Below are 16,019 nucleotides of genomic sequence, written 5' to 3' on the forward strand. Positions count from 1 at the left end.
ACGATACCCCGCTCACCGTTGGTCCGTCACCCTAACCCTTTAAAATTGTTCTTAATTATATATGGCTTTATGTACGTGTATATATCAAAAGGATATTGATTAAGAAACATTACTAACAGCATATGAATCCTACATGATTAAGAGAAAGACATACGATGGGGATCTTTCTCGATGTATTAAACAATTCTTGTTGCTACAGTGAAATTACGGGTTCAAAAGATAATTCACTGCTGAAACAGAATCAGCTAGTTTTTACCAAAAATTTTGCTCACAACACCCTTCTTGACACTAAAGATCATATGATGGGGGCGAACTTGCAGTTTTGTAACACAAGCCCGCAATTAAAACACCGAGCGGAAAAACCATGATTCTAAACCCACTGTCTATCAAAGCTGCCAATGACTTCAAAAGCCGAAAAAGAGCGTATAGAAGGATGATCACCGAACGTTCACCAACTCAACATCAAAGACAAGCCATGAGTGTGGCGGTATTTTCCCACCAGCACCCTGTTCTCCATAACTGCATAAAATATTACACGGTAAGTTACTTTGGCAGGCAAGGAAGGCTTAATAAAGAAGATTTCAACAAATTTCAAAAACCCTGCTTAAAGGGTTTAACAGATGGACCCCAAAGGCAAAGAATTCGATAATGAACTTATATCATGCCACGCAGGAAGCAACAGATAAGGCATTGGATTAGGTATTGTCCAAAAGTAATCATGCAGATCAAATCTAATGAACTTAGCCAGAGTGAACAATCACTGATGTGGTAGCTATAGCTTACCCCATCGATGGTGGAATTGTGAGTCTCCTTTTGTCACCAACCCGCATGCCTGAGGGTTAACACATAAACATGTAAATATACTTATAATGAATTAAACATACAAATTAATTCTTAAACATTAATATGCCTACCATTAACTCCAACATCCCATCCCTTTATGACTTGTCCAACACCTGCATGATCACATGAAAGTAATTTAATCATCACAAAATCAAGTATTTCTTATCCAATGACTACAGTCCAAATTGTGTACCTAGGCGGAATTTAAAGGGAGCTCTTCCAACATTAGAGTCAAATATTTTGTCATTCTTCTTCAGCTTACCAATGTAGTGCACACTGACCTGAAACTCAAAAAAAAAAAAATGATAATTTCAGTTGATTGAACGACCTTTTGCATTCTTTTAATCAATAACTTCTGGAAAATAAAAAACACACCAATTAGGTTACTGTAAATATGGGTGAACTTGCATCTTGCTTGTATGAAATCATCAACAATACAGCAAGCCAGTAACTGACAGAGGCAACTCAGAAGCATGCCACCGTATAAGGTGACAAATTTGAACATTTCATATTATCAAACTAATTCAAGCACTAATTACAAAAACAGCATGCTTAATTTTAACACAGTTAACCAATTTCCTCTATTCGGAGTGTAATGAGCATAGGAAAAAATAATTAAACAAGTGCTTGGAAAAAAAAAATGACTTTGGCTTTGCAGGCTGGTTGATCAATAGTCAAATACGAGGCGAAGAGCTACCTGACTCCTGGGACAAGCACGTTTACCATCTGGTTTTCCCATTGATAATTCTTCAATAACCAATCCATTTGAGAAGGTTCTAACTTGTGAAGACTTGGTTGTAGATTTCTTATCTTCAGAATCCAACAAAGATTTGGCTTCACCTCCCACAGCTTGTTCCTTGGTTGTTGTTCCACTATCCAAGGTCTTCTTCTTCTTCTTTTTCTTCTTTTTTTTATCAGATGAATCATCACCAGGCATACTATCTGCATCAGTGTCAAGGCCCCTGCAAACGGGTTCAGTAGCAACATATTTAAATAAAAGCTAAAAAATAACACTAGTAATCAGGCTTCCATAAAAACCTCCATTCACCAATACCAGCATCCATGCATCCATTCACGCTAGAGAGAGGCAGGGGGGAGATGAAAAAATCCTAAGCCATTTCCCGTTATTGTGAACCTTTCAACGTGTGTGGTGAGATTATTTGGAGAGAAACTCCTAGTTTAAAAACAGAGAGTTCACATACTTATTAAATTAGACCGGGCCCAGGCACATTTCCACATTCAATGACACATGGACACACATCATAAGAACGGACAAATTTGAATCTTTGACAGGCAATAGTAACAACATTCCATATTGCAAAATAATAGACTTTGGTTCTCACCTCTGATCGTGTTTGTTTTCATCAGTAGAATCCTGCCTTTTCACTTCCTCAGGCTTGATTTCATCTCTAGAGGCATTGTTGTTCTCTTCCTTATCATCCATTTCATCAATCTTTTCCTCTGCACCTTGTTCTCTTTGCTTCTTCTTGTTCATCTTCTTCTTCTTCGTTTTGCTGCCATCAAAATTCAAGAGCCACTTTAGAAGATAGAATTGACAAGTCAAATGTAAAGCAAACTCCCTGCTCTTGGAAAGTGCAGCCTAATAACACAACCAAGCTGTCCCCTAAGAAAAAATGAAAATTGTTTTTAGAAAAAAAACACCCAGTTATGGATGGTCTCACCTTTCTGGTTGACCGTCTTCATCAATGCTTTTAACCTTTCTCTTTTTGCCAGTAGTGTCATCATTATCCTCTCTAGCTATCTTGTTCTTTGTTTCTTGGGTTGTTTCCTTATCTTTTTGTCCATTTATTTCTGCTTGGGGCTCTGGAACAGTAACTTTTCTTTTTGCCGGGGAAGAAATTGGAAAACCATCTTCATCTTCACTTTCCAGAACTGAAATACATGCATCCCTCTTAAGAACAATTTGTCGTTGGGAATGGTTTTGGTCTTCCTGGTCGCTTGATTGATTATTCTTCTTCTTTATTCGTTTAGACTTGCCATTTTCTTTTTTAGGTTTGTCATCTTCAGTTATCTCCTCGATTACAACTAAAATAAGGAGCAAATTTAAGTGAAGTAAACATCTTTGGTTAGTTGCTGCCAGTAATCATAAAAATCAAATACCAGGTGTGCCAGCAAGCACATTTGACATAAAGTTAAACCGCCACCAAACATTGGAAGACCACTTTTTCACTAGACGAGGACAATAAATTATGAACTCTTAGTGGAGTAAATATGATATATTGTGACAACACAGAAATGTCATGACAGTATGTGGACAAGTTTGAGGTAAATTTTCTTTGGCGTATATAAACATATAAAATTCATTAACTAGAATTACCATGTCTTAAAAAATCTTCCGAGTTTCAAAGCATTCCAAAGCTTTCCTCCTAATCTTTTTGACTCATACTTTTAACTATTTATATCTTGCAGAAATATTAAACAGCCAACAGTCTCGATGTACTAATACTAACAGAGATTTATTTCGAACAGAACTCCAAATATATGGACACATTCTGTGGCACCAGCTCCAGATTTGATGACCATGTTGGAACTAGATCAAGTATTTCATCATACAAGTATATAGTCACAGCTTTTAAAACTCGTTTAGAAGCTAGATAGACCTCAAAGAAACAGAATAAGGGGAAATGAACCTTGTGAATATAAAGATGAAACATATTTAATCAAATTACCTCCACCATTGGGAACAGGCGAAGGGGGATAAATTTGAAGATCATTGTCATCATCAATGAAGTCATCATCATATTCATCATCATAATCATATTCGCTGGACTCGTCTGATTCCGTGTCAGCAATAGTCTCACCCGAATCACTTAAAATTTGTAGAATTAAGAAGAACAAAGTAATGAAAAAATTTAATTCAGCCAAACAATTTTGCACTGGCTTCAAAATAACTATAATTACTTGAGGTGGGTGGGGAATAACAACTAAAATACAAGCCCAGAAAAACTAGTGAAAAGGATACCATTCATATTCATCTCGGAGGTGATCTCCTTTTTCAGAATCAAAATAACCACAAAGATGAATGCTTCGTGGTCCAATCACAGAGAACGCTACTAACTCATCAGAAAATTCAAGATTCAAAGAGCAACTTTCAGATTTCCCTGGTAGCAATGAACATAAGAAAATTGGACTCTTGTATGCAACTGAACACTGGAGTATGCACCTTTCTTCTGACGAGCCAAGGCCCAAAGTTGCCTGAATTGTAACACGGCACAAGTCAACAACTCAAGAACAGAAATGTAATTAAGAGATGATCCAGCAATATAACGACAGCCATTCCACAACAAACCAATACTGGAAGGCCAACACTAAGTTAAACCTCAAAATATAAAAATTTATGCAATTTCACTTTAAAAGCTCAGAATTAATAATAGAATGGATTGGCCTAGTCATACATGCCTGTGTTACCCGAAGCTTTCCTTGCACATCATCAGAGTGATAAGGGTAAGGCTTGCCTGGTTTCACTTCAATGCCTAAATAGCATATCAACACATAAAACATCAAAAACAACATTCAACGACCAGACCAATTAAAACCTCATCTCAGTATCAACATTTTAAATTCCTACAAGCTAAAAAGACCAGAAATTAAGAACAAAAACCAACATTCAAAATCTAAAAACATTTTTTTAAAAAAAAAAATCCATTTTCTCATTGAACATTTTTTTTAAAAAAAAAAAAACCACTTCAATATCACCATTTAGATTCCAATAAACTTTAAAAAATCCAAATTTTACAACAAAAATACAAACAAAGAAAGCGGGAAAAATCAGATTACGGATAAGACAATTGCCCCATGATTTCTAAGCAGCCAAACACGTCAAGACAATGGACTAAAGCATGAAAGGATGACAACCATTAGTTTCAGCAACTGGAAATTGATTGAAATACATACCCCAAAAGCTCATCGTTTTGTTCTCTGGTTCGAAGCAGCTCTCTATCTAAAACCCTAAACGTGCCTTTACTCTTCCTTAAAAACCTCAGCTTCCGTGTTTTAAGAGTTTAGGCTGGTGGTCAAGCGTAACACAGAAAGTTCGTGATACCGCATTGGAATGATAACACGTGTTTCCTTTTTGCCCTTCCCTGTTTTCTTGTTTGTAGTGATTGGCCCATTGGAAAAAAGAATAATACCGCATTGGAATGATAACACGTGTTTTCTTTTTGCCCATCCCTGTTTTCTTGCTTGTAGTGATTGAGCCTCGGAAAAATGGGCTTTGAACAGTGATTAAATTGGTCCATTGAGTATGTAGATGATGATGATGCTATTTTAATGAGGCCCATGTAGACCCAAATACGAAACACATTTTGATTAAATTTGTCCGACCCGGAGACTTCCCCATAAAATCAATATTTATAATAAAATAATATTATATTTTTTAATTTTTTTCTCTCTAAAAATGTAAAATCTATTAAATCATAAAAAAAAAATTGGATAAAAATAATTGAAGAATTAACTACAAGTAATAAAGGAAAATACTTGAGAAGCCCCACTAGTTCACAACTTGTACCTATGCTGTCATGCTTAGAGGAATCTCATCTCATTATAATTTAACTTTATCAAAAAATAATAATAATAATAAGAATAATAAGAATGTACAGTGAATTTAAATTTGTCGGAGACTTCACATCATTCTACAATTCTATTCAGACAGAACACTTATCCACACGAAAAAAAAAGAAAGAAAGAAACACAAGAAATTAATGTTACGGATGTGAATGTTTATCAAAGTTACCAATCACCATCATAGAGAGATTAAGTGTTTGTTTTATAATTTAAAGTAATTTTAAAATTATTAAATTAATAGTTACCCTTTTTTTATTATACTTAGACCCCGATAACAGTTATAAAACTTGATATCAAAATAAAAAAATAAAAAAAATTATTTTAATGAAAAAAACAAATAAATTGAGGATTGAATTATTAAGTGGATTAATTAAGTTTTTTTTAAAAAAAAAAGTATAGTTAAGTTTAAATTTTATATTAACTTATCAAATTAATCCCGGTTTTATAATTATTCAAAGCAATTTATATTTAATTTATCAAAAAATATTGGAACCCAAAATTTTCAATAGAATCGTAGCTAAAATAGCTGTGGTACCGTTTATAAGATATAACACCATAATTACATCATCCAGAAGTGGTAATTAGAATTGTTCTTCAAGCTTAGATGTATTAAACATATATCAAAAAAAAATTGCTTTGCATAATTGGAGTGTAATAACCTTTCCACCTTTTGTAATAATATATATATTCTGTATGTATTATACAAATAATTTGCGTTCCAATAGACAGTAACCCCTTCCCTTGCAAGGCTGCGTTCTTGATGGTGGCTACTGGCTAGACCAGAAATAATAATAATAATAATTGCAAATGGGTTTCTTAAACCGCAAACCAATGTAGGTATAGAGTTGTAGCTTAGAGCACACCAAGAAGAAAAAAAAAAAAAAAAAAGAACCTCCAAAAAGGAGGTTTGAAATTTCAATTTTTGCAGCTTGATGGGTCAGCAACAGAATCACCAAGCATAATTCAGAACGTTGGAAGATGTTTTTTCTTTTGATTGAAAAGGAAAGGCGAGGAAAGTTCACAAAGTTTATTCTGCTAACGTAGAACTGAAGATAAATTTTGTAAGGTATTATATTTTTATCATATAGTTTTGATTTTAAAGTTGGATTCCACCATCATATCCCCAGAAAAAAATAAAAAAAATTATTAATGTAAAGTTAAAATTTATAACACATGCACATATATGTTAATATATAATTTTTTTTTCAATCCATGAAATATTGTGCTCCTTAATAATACCAAATACGATATTTTTATAAAAATATTGTTAATTAAAAATATATTTAAATAATATTTTATTTTTGATAGCCGTTGAAATTATAAAAAAAATAAAAATTTAATTTAATATTTTTTAATAAAAAAACTTGAAAACAAACACACTTTTATTTTATCCGAATCATTTTAAAGGAAGAGAGAAGGAGAGTTGGTGGTCGACTTTATTGATTTTTTTTCCCCTCTCAAACTTTACTGCTAACCACCAGCTCTAGCTCAATATCTCAATCGATGCCATCATGATTTGGGAGCTAGGGTTTTTTAATATACCAATAATCTTAATTTTTTATTCACTGATCGAAAATTTCATCAATCATATGATAACATAGTTAAAAAAATTATTTATTTATATGAAAATATAAGTTTATTTGTCATAATAAGACAAAATCAATGTAACTAAAATTTTACCGCCTTCCATCCCCGCTATAGTAAATAAATAAAGGGTGCGTTCATGTTTCAAAAGTAAAAAGAATACAAATAATAAAAAAGCTATGCCAGCCGAATTCTTCCTTGGTTTTTTTTTTTAAAAAAAAAACTCCTCAAATATAGTGATGTATTTTAAAAAGTCTAAACCTTTTTTATATATAATCGATGATCCTTATGATAAAAAAAAATCACAAATTATTTATTAAAAATAATATATATGTTATTTATATATATTTGTGTGAGTGAATGCAGATAAATGTTTTATTTTCTGAGTTCATGAGTGTGAAAAGTGGGCACCAATCAATTGATGGATCCATACATCCAAAAATCAAAAGCATAAGTGAACTTGAGATTCCAAATTTACCTAATAAATTGGAGTAGGGCCTTATGTATTATTAAACTTTAGGGTTAGACAACACATCTTGCTTTAGGTTAGAATGTCATGTCTTACGGTCTCAACAACAAAAAAAAAAAATGCCTTTTTGACTTTACATTCCTTGCTGTATTGTATCAATCATGGCATGTCATGAGGTTTCATGAATTCTTTGTTTTCATTGTTAGGGTAAATCATAATTAAAACAATTAAAAAGGTGTGGTTAACAACTAAAAGCCATGGTATTTCATGATGTCTTGTTTGAGATTTCCGTGGATTCTGCATTTTAAAGTTCTTTAAAGCAATGTTTATCATTAAAAATTATTAAATTGATATTTTCTTGATGATTTGAACAAGTTGATTCAAAAATAAAAATAAATTAATATATTATTTTAATATATTTAAAAATAAAAAATAGTTTTTGAAAGGCACTTACACTTGAAATTCTAGAATAATTAAAGGCATAAGCCTCAAATTGATGCCATTAAGCTTATCAACACCATGAGGAAAATCACACACCTTAAGTGAACTTTGTTGAGAAAATAAAACGAGGAGATTCTATTGCTATTAGTGTTTTTGTTTGCTTTATTTTCTGGGAATGTCAACTGCTATATGATAACATAGATCCCATGAGTTCTCTATAGACATTCAAGGGGTGCTTCATAATATAATGGAGATGATGTTTTAAAATATTTTTTATTTAAAAATATATTAAATTAATATATTTTTTATTATTTTAAAATTATTATTGCTATTAGTATACCAAAACAATTTAAAAACATAAAAAAAATAATTTTAAATAAAAATAAAAAACTTTTTAAAATTTCAAAAAATACAAATTCATCTAAACACTGTCTTGGTTAAGTGCAAGAAGTGGAATTCAATTTATTTTCATATCAAAGATTGATTTTTGTCATAATTATTAGACCCAACTTGAACTTAAAGTCTGACGTGACTAAAAATTTAAACCCCTGAGTTAATTTATATAAATCATAAAACAAAATTGTTTTAGATAAAAAAAATTAAAATAAAAACTGAAATAAGCTGTCTTGGATATTTTTTTAAAAAATCATTTTAACTAAATTAATAAAAACATTTAAATTAATTTGTTGAGTTACTCAAATTTAACCAGTGAATATACAAAATAGTTTTAAAACAAAGTCGACCTAAGCAAAGCAGAATCACCTAATCAAACTACTAAGCAAATTTTAATAATTATAATTCCTACAATTATTGTTATATACAGTTTGGAGATATTTATTTACTGAGAAGATGGTAAGTTTCGATTGTAGTTAGGTGAGTCAGTTGACCATTTAATGCTGGATTCATCTCTTGACATGGAAGAAAATAAAATTGAAGCATGATTTTGCCATCATCTTCAGGTGATTAATGGCAAGTAAATTAGCTCAATTGCACCGTTCATGGCCATAATTAATGCAGAATAATCATACAAAATATTGCTTTAGAGACATGAGTTCATCCGGTGTTGTTCTTCGATTCCGACACATGCTTGAAGACAGACAACACCACGAAACTTGACCTCGTCAAGCACTTGGAGAGGGAAAAAATTAAAAATTAAAAATTAAAAATTCTATTCCTTTTTTTTTGTTTAGATCAACGTGGGTGTTCGGGCCAGCTTGCGTACCACGATTAATTCCATGAGCTCTGAAGTTAGCGACCATATAAGTCTCCAGTGGCCATCATATGAGCAACCAAGAACTCAAACCTGAGACCACAAAGAACAAACCTTTTAATTCTAAATTTTTATCACTTTACCACCACCTAAATAGTTAAATTTTATCCCTTTTCTTTCCCCGTGTGTCACTGTCTCTTCTGTGGCAATAATATTCGTCATGTCGCACAAAATTCTTCCCTTACCGTCAATAAAATGTCAGCTCTTTTACTTGCTCTTTCCCTCTTGATATGAACAAAAACCCTACAAATTAGTGTTCCTCGGTTTTGAGATATGGCCACTGTTCTCGTATTCGGGTTAACTTGGAAAAAACTGGAATCAACAAGTTATTAAATTAATTTTAATTAATAATTTTCATAAAAACAAAAAATCTAAATAAGCTGGTTGGATTTAAAAAAAAAACTTGAGTAATTAGATTGTTAAATTAGTATTTTTTATTAAAATAATATTATTTTAACATTTCAGTGTTAATATGGCCGGGCTTAGAATATATTTACCTAGATCAATTGAATTACTGAAATTCTGATTATTTTAAATAAGTCTAGCAAAATTATTATTTTATTTGATTCGATAAAAAAATTAACCTGAGTGAAACAGGTTTTTTAAGTTTGATGAAGTGTATGTTTAATAATGTAATAATGGTTATTTTTTAAATAATTATTTATGCTAAAATACATGGTTATGATATTTTTTTATTTTTTAAAAATTATTTTTAATATTAATATATTAAAATAATTTAAAATATATAAATCATATTAAATTTTAATAATTCTTTTTAATTTTTTAAAAATATAACTTAAACTGCATTCCCAAACCATTCCACGAATAAACAATTTGGATGCAATAAAATAATAAAACTAAGGAATCCAGACGGTAAAAGGTTATCCTATAATTCCTGTAATTTTAGTATTATTATATTTATATGACAACATCACAACGTTTCCGTAATTTTAGAAGATGGTACTGTTTATTGTTGTTTTTTAATATATTTTTTATTTTTTTAAAATTATTTTTAATATTAATTTATTAAAATAATTTAAAAACACTAAAAAATTATTAATTTTAAATAAAAATTTAATTTTTTTTAAATAATTTTAAAATATAAAGACAAAAAAAATCTAAACATGATATCATGCTGAGAGAGATTTCATCTCACTAGAATTTAAATTTCTCAGAAACTTCTCAGTGCAATCACAGAATTTAAATTTGTCAGAAACTTCACATCGTCGTACAGTTCAATTCAGGCAGAAACATGCTTTTGGATTTTGTATTGAACGTCAAGTTGTTCTATCCAAGGGAGGGATGCAAGAAATTAATGTTTTGGATGGGAATGACTGTCCAAGACACCTTCAAAAAGAGATTCTGTTTTTTTTTTTTTTTTTTTAATGCAATTTAAGTTTAAAAAACCACTAAATTAATTTTTCTTATATTTAACATTATTAATTCATTAACTAGGTTTCACATCGAGTTAGATTTAAGATGAAACCTGAATCCAGTTTAATAAAACATGCTTTGTAATCAATGAAGATTAAATTATTTTATTAATAAATAAATAAATAAAAAATAATAATGGATATGATCATGAGTAATTTAAAGTTATTTTTTACGATTCACTTCAAAAAAATAAAAAAAAGTAATTAGAATAAAGAAATTTAGATGAAAATATTTTTATTATCTTTTATAGATAGTACATTTTATAAGTTATTTTTTTATATCTATATTTTTTAAATAAATTACAAAAACTAACTAAATTCTTTTAATTCCCTTGCAATTTACAGAGGTAAGCTATTGTTTTTGCTTGTCTCAGGATAAAGTCCTCCCTCCTCGCACGGCAAACAATCACAGAACAAACCACTAAAGGTCTGATGTAGAAAATGTTTTTTTTCTACAAAACCTTGCATTTCCTCTCTACCCTCGTCCCTTCACAGGGCACTATACCAAACACCATTTCTATCCTCTCTTGAATTCTCTCCCTCCATCGAACTTCAACCTCAGCTAGACAGTTCCACAAACACCTCCCACTCACACTAAAACCATCCTCCAACCACCAACCTTACCATTTGCTAACCTCATGAATCATGGAAAGATCACACATAGCATCAAAGTGAAGTAAACTGCGGGGTACAGCGGTTTTAGCTAATGGCTTCAACAAGTTCAACACCAAGTGACCCTTCTATTTCTCTGCATGAAGACACAGCAATCAGAGCTGTGAACAAGAGATATGAAGGGTTGATTACTGTTAAAACAAAGGCAATAAAGGGTAAAGGGGCATGGTATTGGGCTCATTTAGAGCCAATATTGATTAAAAACCCTGATACAAATCTCCCTAAAGCAGTAAAACTTAAGTGTTGTTTATGTGAAGCTGTTTTTTCTGCTTCAAACCCATCAAGAACTGCCACTGAACATCTCAAGAAAGGAACTTGTTCTAATTTTGTATCAGTTTCAAGGCCCAATTCAGCAATTTCTCCGTTGCCTATATCTTCTTTGCCTTCCCCACCTTCAAATAATCATAGAAAGAGAAGCTCGCAAATGGGTACTGCTTTAAAGTCTCTAGCTTTAGTCGAGTCAAATAAATACTGCGACCAAGTTGGTTACTTTAATTCTGGGTTTACTCCAAAAGGTCACGATTTGGTGTTATCTGGTGGAAAAGAGGATTTAGGTGCATTAGCAATGTTGGAAGATAGTGTAAAGAGGCTTAAAAGTCCAAAAGCCTCACCTGGTCCTTTGTTAAACAAGGAACAGGTTGATTCTGCTCTTGAGTTATTGAGTGATTGGTTTTATGAGGTTTGCGGGTCAGTATCATATTCAAGTCTTGATCATCCGAAGTTTAGGGCTTTTCTTAATCAAGTTGGTTTGCCTTGCTTGTCAAGGAGAGGCTTGTCTGGTGCTAGACTTGACAATAGGTTTCACGAGGCAAAATCTGAGGTGGAAGCTAGAATTAGAGATGCCATGTTCTTTCAAGTTGCGTGTAATGGATGGAAGAGTAATAATTGTTGTAGTGGGGAAGATAATTTGGTTAAGTTTAGTGTAAATCTTCCAAATGGAACTATTTTGTATCACAAGGCCGTGTTAACTGGAGGAGGATCAGTGTCGTCTAAGTATGCAGAGGAGATTATGTGGGAGGCAGTGACGGGGATATGTGGTAGTGGTTTGCAGAGATGTGTGGGGATAGTTTCTGATGAGTACAAGGCTGAGGCATTGAGGAACTTGGAGATCCAGTATCAGTGGATGGTGAATCTCTCTTGCCAGGTTCAGGGGTTTACTAGTTTGATCAAGGATTTTAGCAAGGAGCATCAACTTTTCAAGACTGTTACTGAGAATTGCTTGAAGCTTGCTAATTTTGTAAATAATACATCTCAAGTTAGGAATAGCTTCCAGAAGTACAGGATGCAAGAGCTTGATTACACTGGGTTGCTTCGAGTTCCTTGGTGCAAATGTGATTGTGTAAAGGACTTTGCGCCTGTTTCTGCAATGTTGGAGGATGTATTGAGCTGTGCCCGTGTGCTCCAAATGGTTATCTTAGACGAGTCATATAAGTTGATGAGTGTTGAGGATCCTGTCGCTAGAGAGGTCTCTGGGATGATTCAAAGTGAGGCCTTTTGGAATGAGTTGGAGGCTGTTTATTCACTAATGAAGCTCATCAGAGGGATGGCTCAAGAGATTGAGGCTGAGCGGCCATTGATAGGGCATTGCCTTCCTCTCTGGCAAGAACTGAAAGCAAAGGTGAAGGAATGGTGTGCAAGATTCAATATCGCTGAAGGCCAAGTTGAGAAAATAGTTGAAAAGAGATTCAGAAAGAACTATCACCCAGCGTGGTCTGCTGCGTTTATACTCGACCCTCGTTATTTGATGCGGGACACAAGTGGAAAATACCTTCCACCTTTCAAGTGCTTGACTCATGAGCAGGAAAAGGATGTTGATAAGCTTATAACCCGTTTGGCATCCAGGGAAGAAGCTCATGTTGCCTTAATGGAGCTTATGAAATGGAGATCAGATGGATTAGACCCGCTGTATGCGCAGGCTGTTCAGGTTAAACAGCGAGACCCTTTGACTGGAAAGATGAAAATTGCAAATCCTCAAGGCAGCAGGCTAGTGTGGGAAACTTGCCTGAGTGATTATAAAACACTAGGGAAGGTTGCAGTTAGGCTTATCTTTCTCCATGCGACCTCAAGCGGGTTTAAGTGCAATTGGTCTTGCATGAAATGGTTTTGTATCCATAGAAACTCAAGGGTGGGCCTTGAAAGGGCTCAGAAGATGATATTCATCGCAGCTCATGCAAAGCTTGAAAGACGTGATTTCTCAAATGAAGAAGAAAAGGATGGAGAGCTATTCCGCATGGCAGGATGTGAAGATGACATGCTCAACGAAGTCTTTGTCGAGGCACCATCAGTGTAATGTTTTTCTTTTTTTAACCCCTGTAGACTTCTGAAAGTATAGGATTTATTGAATTCTTTTCCTCTTGTATTTGTTTTCATTGTCACTTCTAGTTGAAGATTTGAGTGCTACGATTAGGGTAGAATATATTGGGAAGGATAAAACAATGTATCACTAAAATTGTTTCGGTGCATGATCTCAATGAATCCTTTATCTTCCCTGGGCATGATTTTGGCTTTCTGGTTATAGACATAAAAATGGCACAGGAATACAAACTAATTATGTTGTTTGTTTTATTTAACTTCGAAGTCAATGCCCCTAATTTCAGAAGTTAGCTTCGTTAGACATCCTAATAGTTTTATGAATTGAGCTGAACAAACTGATAACTGGTTTGTTATGAGCCTCTTGCACGAATTATCATCTTTTTTTTTTTTTTTTTTTTTTTTTTTTTTTTTTTTTTTTTTTTTTTTTTTTTTTGTTCTTTTCTCCGCGTTTGAATGATCTGTCTTTGCTGTGGTGACTTGAAATATAAAGCAATCCTCTTCCAGATATGTTACCTCGTTTTGTTGTGAGTGTCCTGCCAGACAAGAGAAAGCAATTTTTTTAGAAACAATAGTGGATAAGTTCCTCAGAAAAAATGCTGCTTGTGGGTTTTGACTTTCTGGAAACCTTTTGGCCTATGTAGGTGTTTTAGAATTTGAACTGAGCAAGTACCTTCTTCATTTTACCAGCAACCAAAGAAAGTTGGCATTGGTACTGGTGTCGTCAAGGCAAAGTAACTTTGAAACAAGTTTTTCTTGTCCAATATGGTGAACTAGCACAAATACTTTCTCAGGAGTGCTTTTCTCAATAGATGAGTAAATGTTGCAAAAATGGGGTCGACTGGATTTATTCATCATTAGACAATGTTGTATGAATCATTTGCAATGAATTCATATACAGTAACAACCAGCTTTATTTATTACATCAGTGATTTTAAGTAGTGAAGAATTGATTACTTGAATGGCCAAAATGGCAAACTGTTAATTTAGAAGAAACAATAATTTTGTTACAGAACAATAATAATTAAAAAGGAAAGGTGTAAACACAATGATGAAAGTAATGATATAAAGCAATGATGTAGAATATGTGAGCCCACTAAAAACTACCGTTTAAATCAAGGTGCCTTCTGAAATGTTGTTACCTGTAAAAGGGAAAAAAGAAAATCCAACTGCAGTTCTTCCAATGCTGTTTCCTGTCTTTCTCCATATGGTTTATGTATCATCAGATAACCATGCATGAAGTTCAATGCAATATTGATCTTCAGGAATTTGTCAAAAAACCAGGCTGACACTTCCCCAATTACGATTTGTGGGCCTATTTTTTAACAATTCTCCTCCCAGAACCATGGATTAATATCCAGTGTTCAAATTTACGTTGCTATGTAGTAGAAGTCTGATGATTTGACCTTTTGGCTCCCGAGTCTTGTTTATTGGTGGGCATACAGACATGTTGTTTGTGTGGAAGCATTACGAAGGCGACACTGCTGAAGATAATGAGTACGTGTGTGGCATTGCCATCTCCATCCATTCAGTTCCCTAAGAAGGCTTTGCTGCTGAAAAGTTTGAGACTTTAGTTTAATGTGCTGTATTATTGACATTTCAAATATTTTTCTTGTTTCCATAGAAGGATAAGTCGTCCCAAACTATGCCATAACCACAATTCCGGAGCATTTGTTTGTTTGGTTAACGTTGACTGAGTTGAGGCAGGATTTTTTAATATCTCAATTTGGAATGTAGTGAAATATCTCACTGCGATTTGCACATTGCATGTTCCATGGTGGAAACAAGTGAAAAATGTATATATGGACTAGAGAGATAATATACTCGGTGGAATGTAAAATTTCTCAGTGACTTTAAAAAAGCAAAGTAAAAAAGTTAAAAAAAAAAAGAACGGTTAAAAGTTTGGAAAGTTTTTTTTTTTTTGCTGCAGGGTAGGCTTGGCTTGAGCTGATGGGAGTGTGAACCTGCTCGGTGATCACGAGTCAACCTTGGAAGAATTCGAGAGTTAATCTTTGTTTTCAAAGAAGCTCTCCTCTCAGATATAAGTTGTCCGCATCACCTGTGTTGTCTGTTTATGAAAATGCAGAGCCCACCATGAAGAGTGGATGTCCATCTCAATGCTTGTGTAGTCATGGTCGAGGAAAAGTAAGGACCAAGGGGCCTTCTTTCCCATCACCTATCTCTCTCCAGTTTTATTTATTTGTTTATCATTTTTTCCAAGTTTATACGTGTTTGGTAACCTGTATTTTAAACATTCCAATTTTGCGATGCTCTCTCTCTTCAGCAGGGTCCTTTTATGAAACTTTTGATGTCCCAGTTGATATTCGAAGCCTTGCAGACCTAGGCTTTGGTATGACTGCTAAAAAGACTTTGAGGAAAGCTGAAGCAAGGAGGGCTGCCGGCATGGAGAGGC

General features: G+C 33.2%; 2 protein-coding genes across 6 annotated transcripts; one reads left to right on the forward strand and one right to left on the reverse strand.

Annotated features, from left to right (window-relative positions):
- Positions 1 to 96: 96 nt before the first annotated feature.
- LOC105137597 (peptidyl-prolyl cis-trans isomerase FKBP53-like) lies at positions 97 to 4,855 on the reverse strand. 2 transcript variants are annotated; one of them, XM_011043393.1, is made up of 12 exons: positions 4,759 to 4,855; positions 4,264 to 4,337; positions 3,827 to 4,059; positions 3,534 to 3,673; positions 2,526 to 2,889; positions 2,187 to 2,357; positions 1,541 to 1,805; positions 1,037 to 1,124; positions 915 to 956; positions 784 to 832; positions 399 to 519; positions 97 to 365 (listed from the first exon to the last, which is right to left on the reverse strand). In XM_011043393.1, exons 1-11 carry the CDS (start codon positions 4,769 to 4,771, stop codon positions 438 to 440), a joined length of 1,521 nt encoding a protein of 506 aa, XP_011041695.1. In that variant the 5' UTR covers positions 4,772 to 4,855; the 3' UTR covers positions 97 to 365; positions 399 to 437. The 2 variants fall into 2 exon arrangements, with proteins under 2 accessions (XP_011041695.1, XP_011041694.1); XM_011043392.1 differs by having other exon boundaries at positions 97 to 519.
- Positions 4,856 to 10,976: 6,121 nt separating this feature from the next.
- On the forward strand, positions 10,977 to 15,567 carry LOC105137598 (uncharacterized). 4 transcript variants are annotated; one of them, XM_011043394.1, is made up of 3 exons: positions 10,977 to 13,582; positions 13,894 to 13,895; positions 14,297 to 14,526. In XM_011043394.1, exons 1-3 carry the CDS (start codon positions 11,331 to 11,333, stop codon positions 14,416 to 14,418), a joined length of 2,376 nt encoding a protein of 791 aa, XP_011041696.1. In that variant the 5' UTR covers positions 10,977 to 11,330; the 3' UTR covers positions 14,419 to 14,526. The 4 variants fall into 4 exon arrangements, with proteins under 4 accessions (XP_011041696.1, XP_011041699.1, XP_011041697.1 ...); XM_011043397.1 differs by lacking the exons at positions 13,894 to 13,895; positions 14,297 to 14,526 and adding an exon at positions 15,537 to 15,567 and having other exon boundaries at positions 10,978 to 13,582; XM_011043395.1 differs by lacking the exons at positions 13,894 to 13,895; positions 14,297 to 14,526 and adding an exon at positions 15,052 to 15,254 and having other exon boundaries at positions 10,978 to 13,582.
- Positions 15,568 to 16,019: the final 452 nt, after the last annotated feature.

This window comes from Populus euphratica, unplaced genomic scaffold (genome assembly GCF_000495115.2).
Source record: "Populus euphratica unplaced genomic scaffold, PopEup_1.0 scaffold149.1, whole genome shotgun sequence".
Lineage (NCBI taxonomy): Eukaryota > Viridiplantae > Streptophyta > Magnoliopsida > Malpighiales > Salicaceae > Populus > Populus euphratica.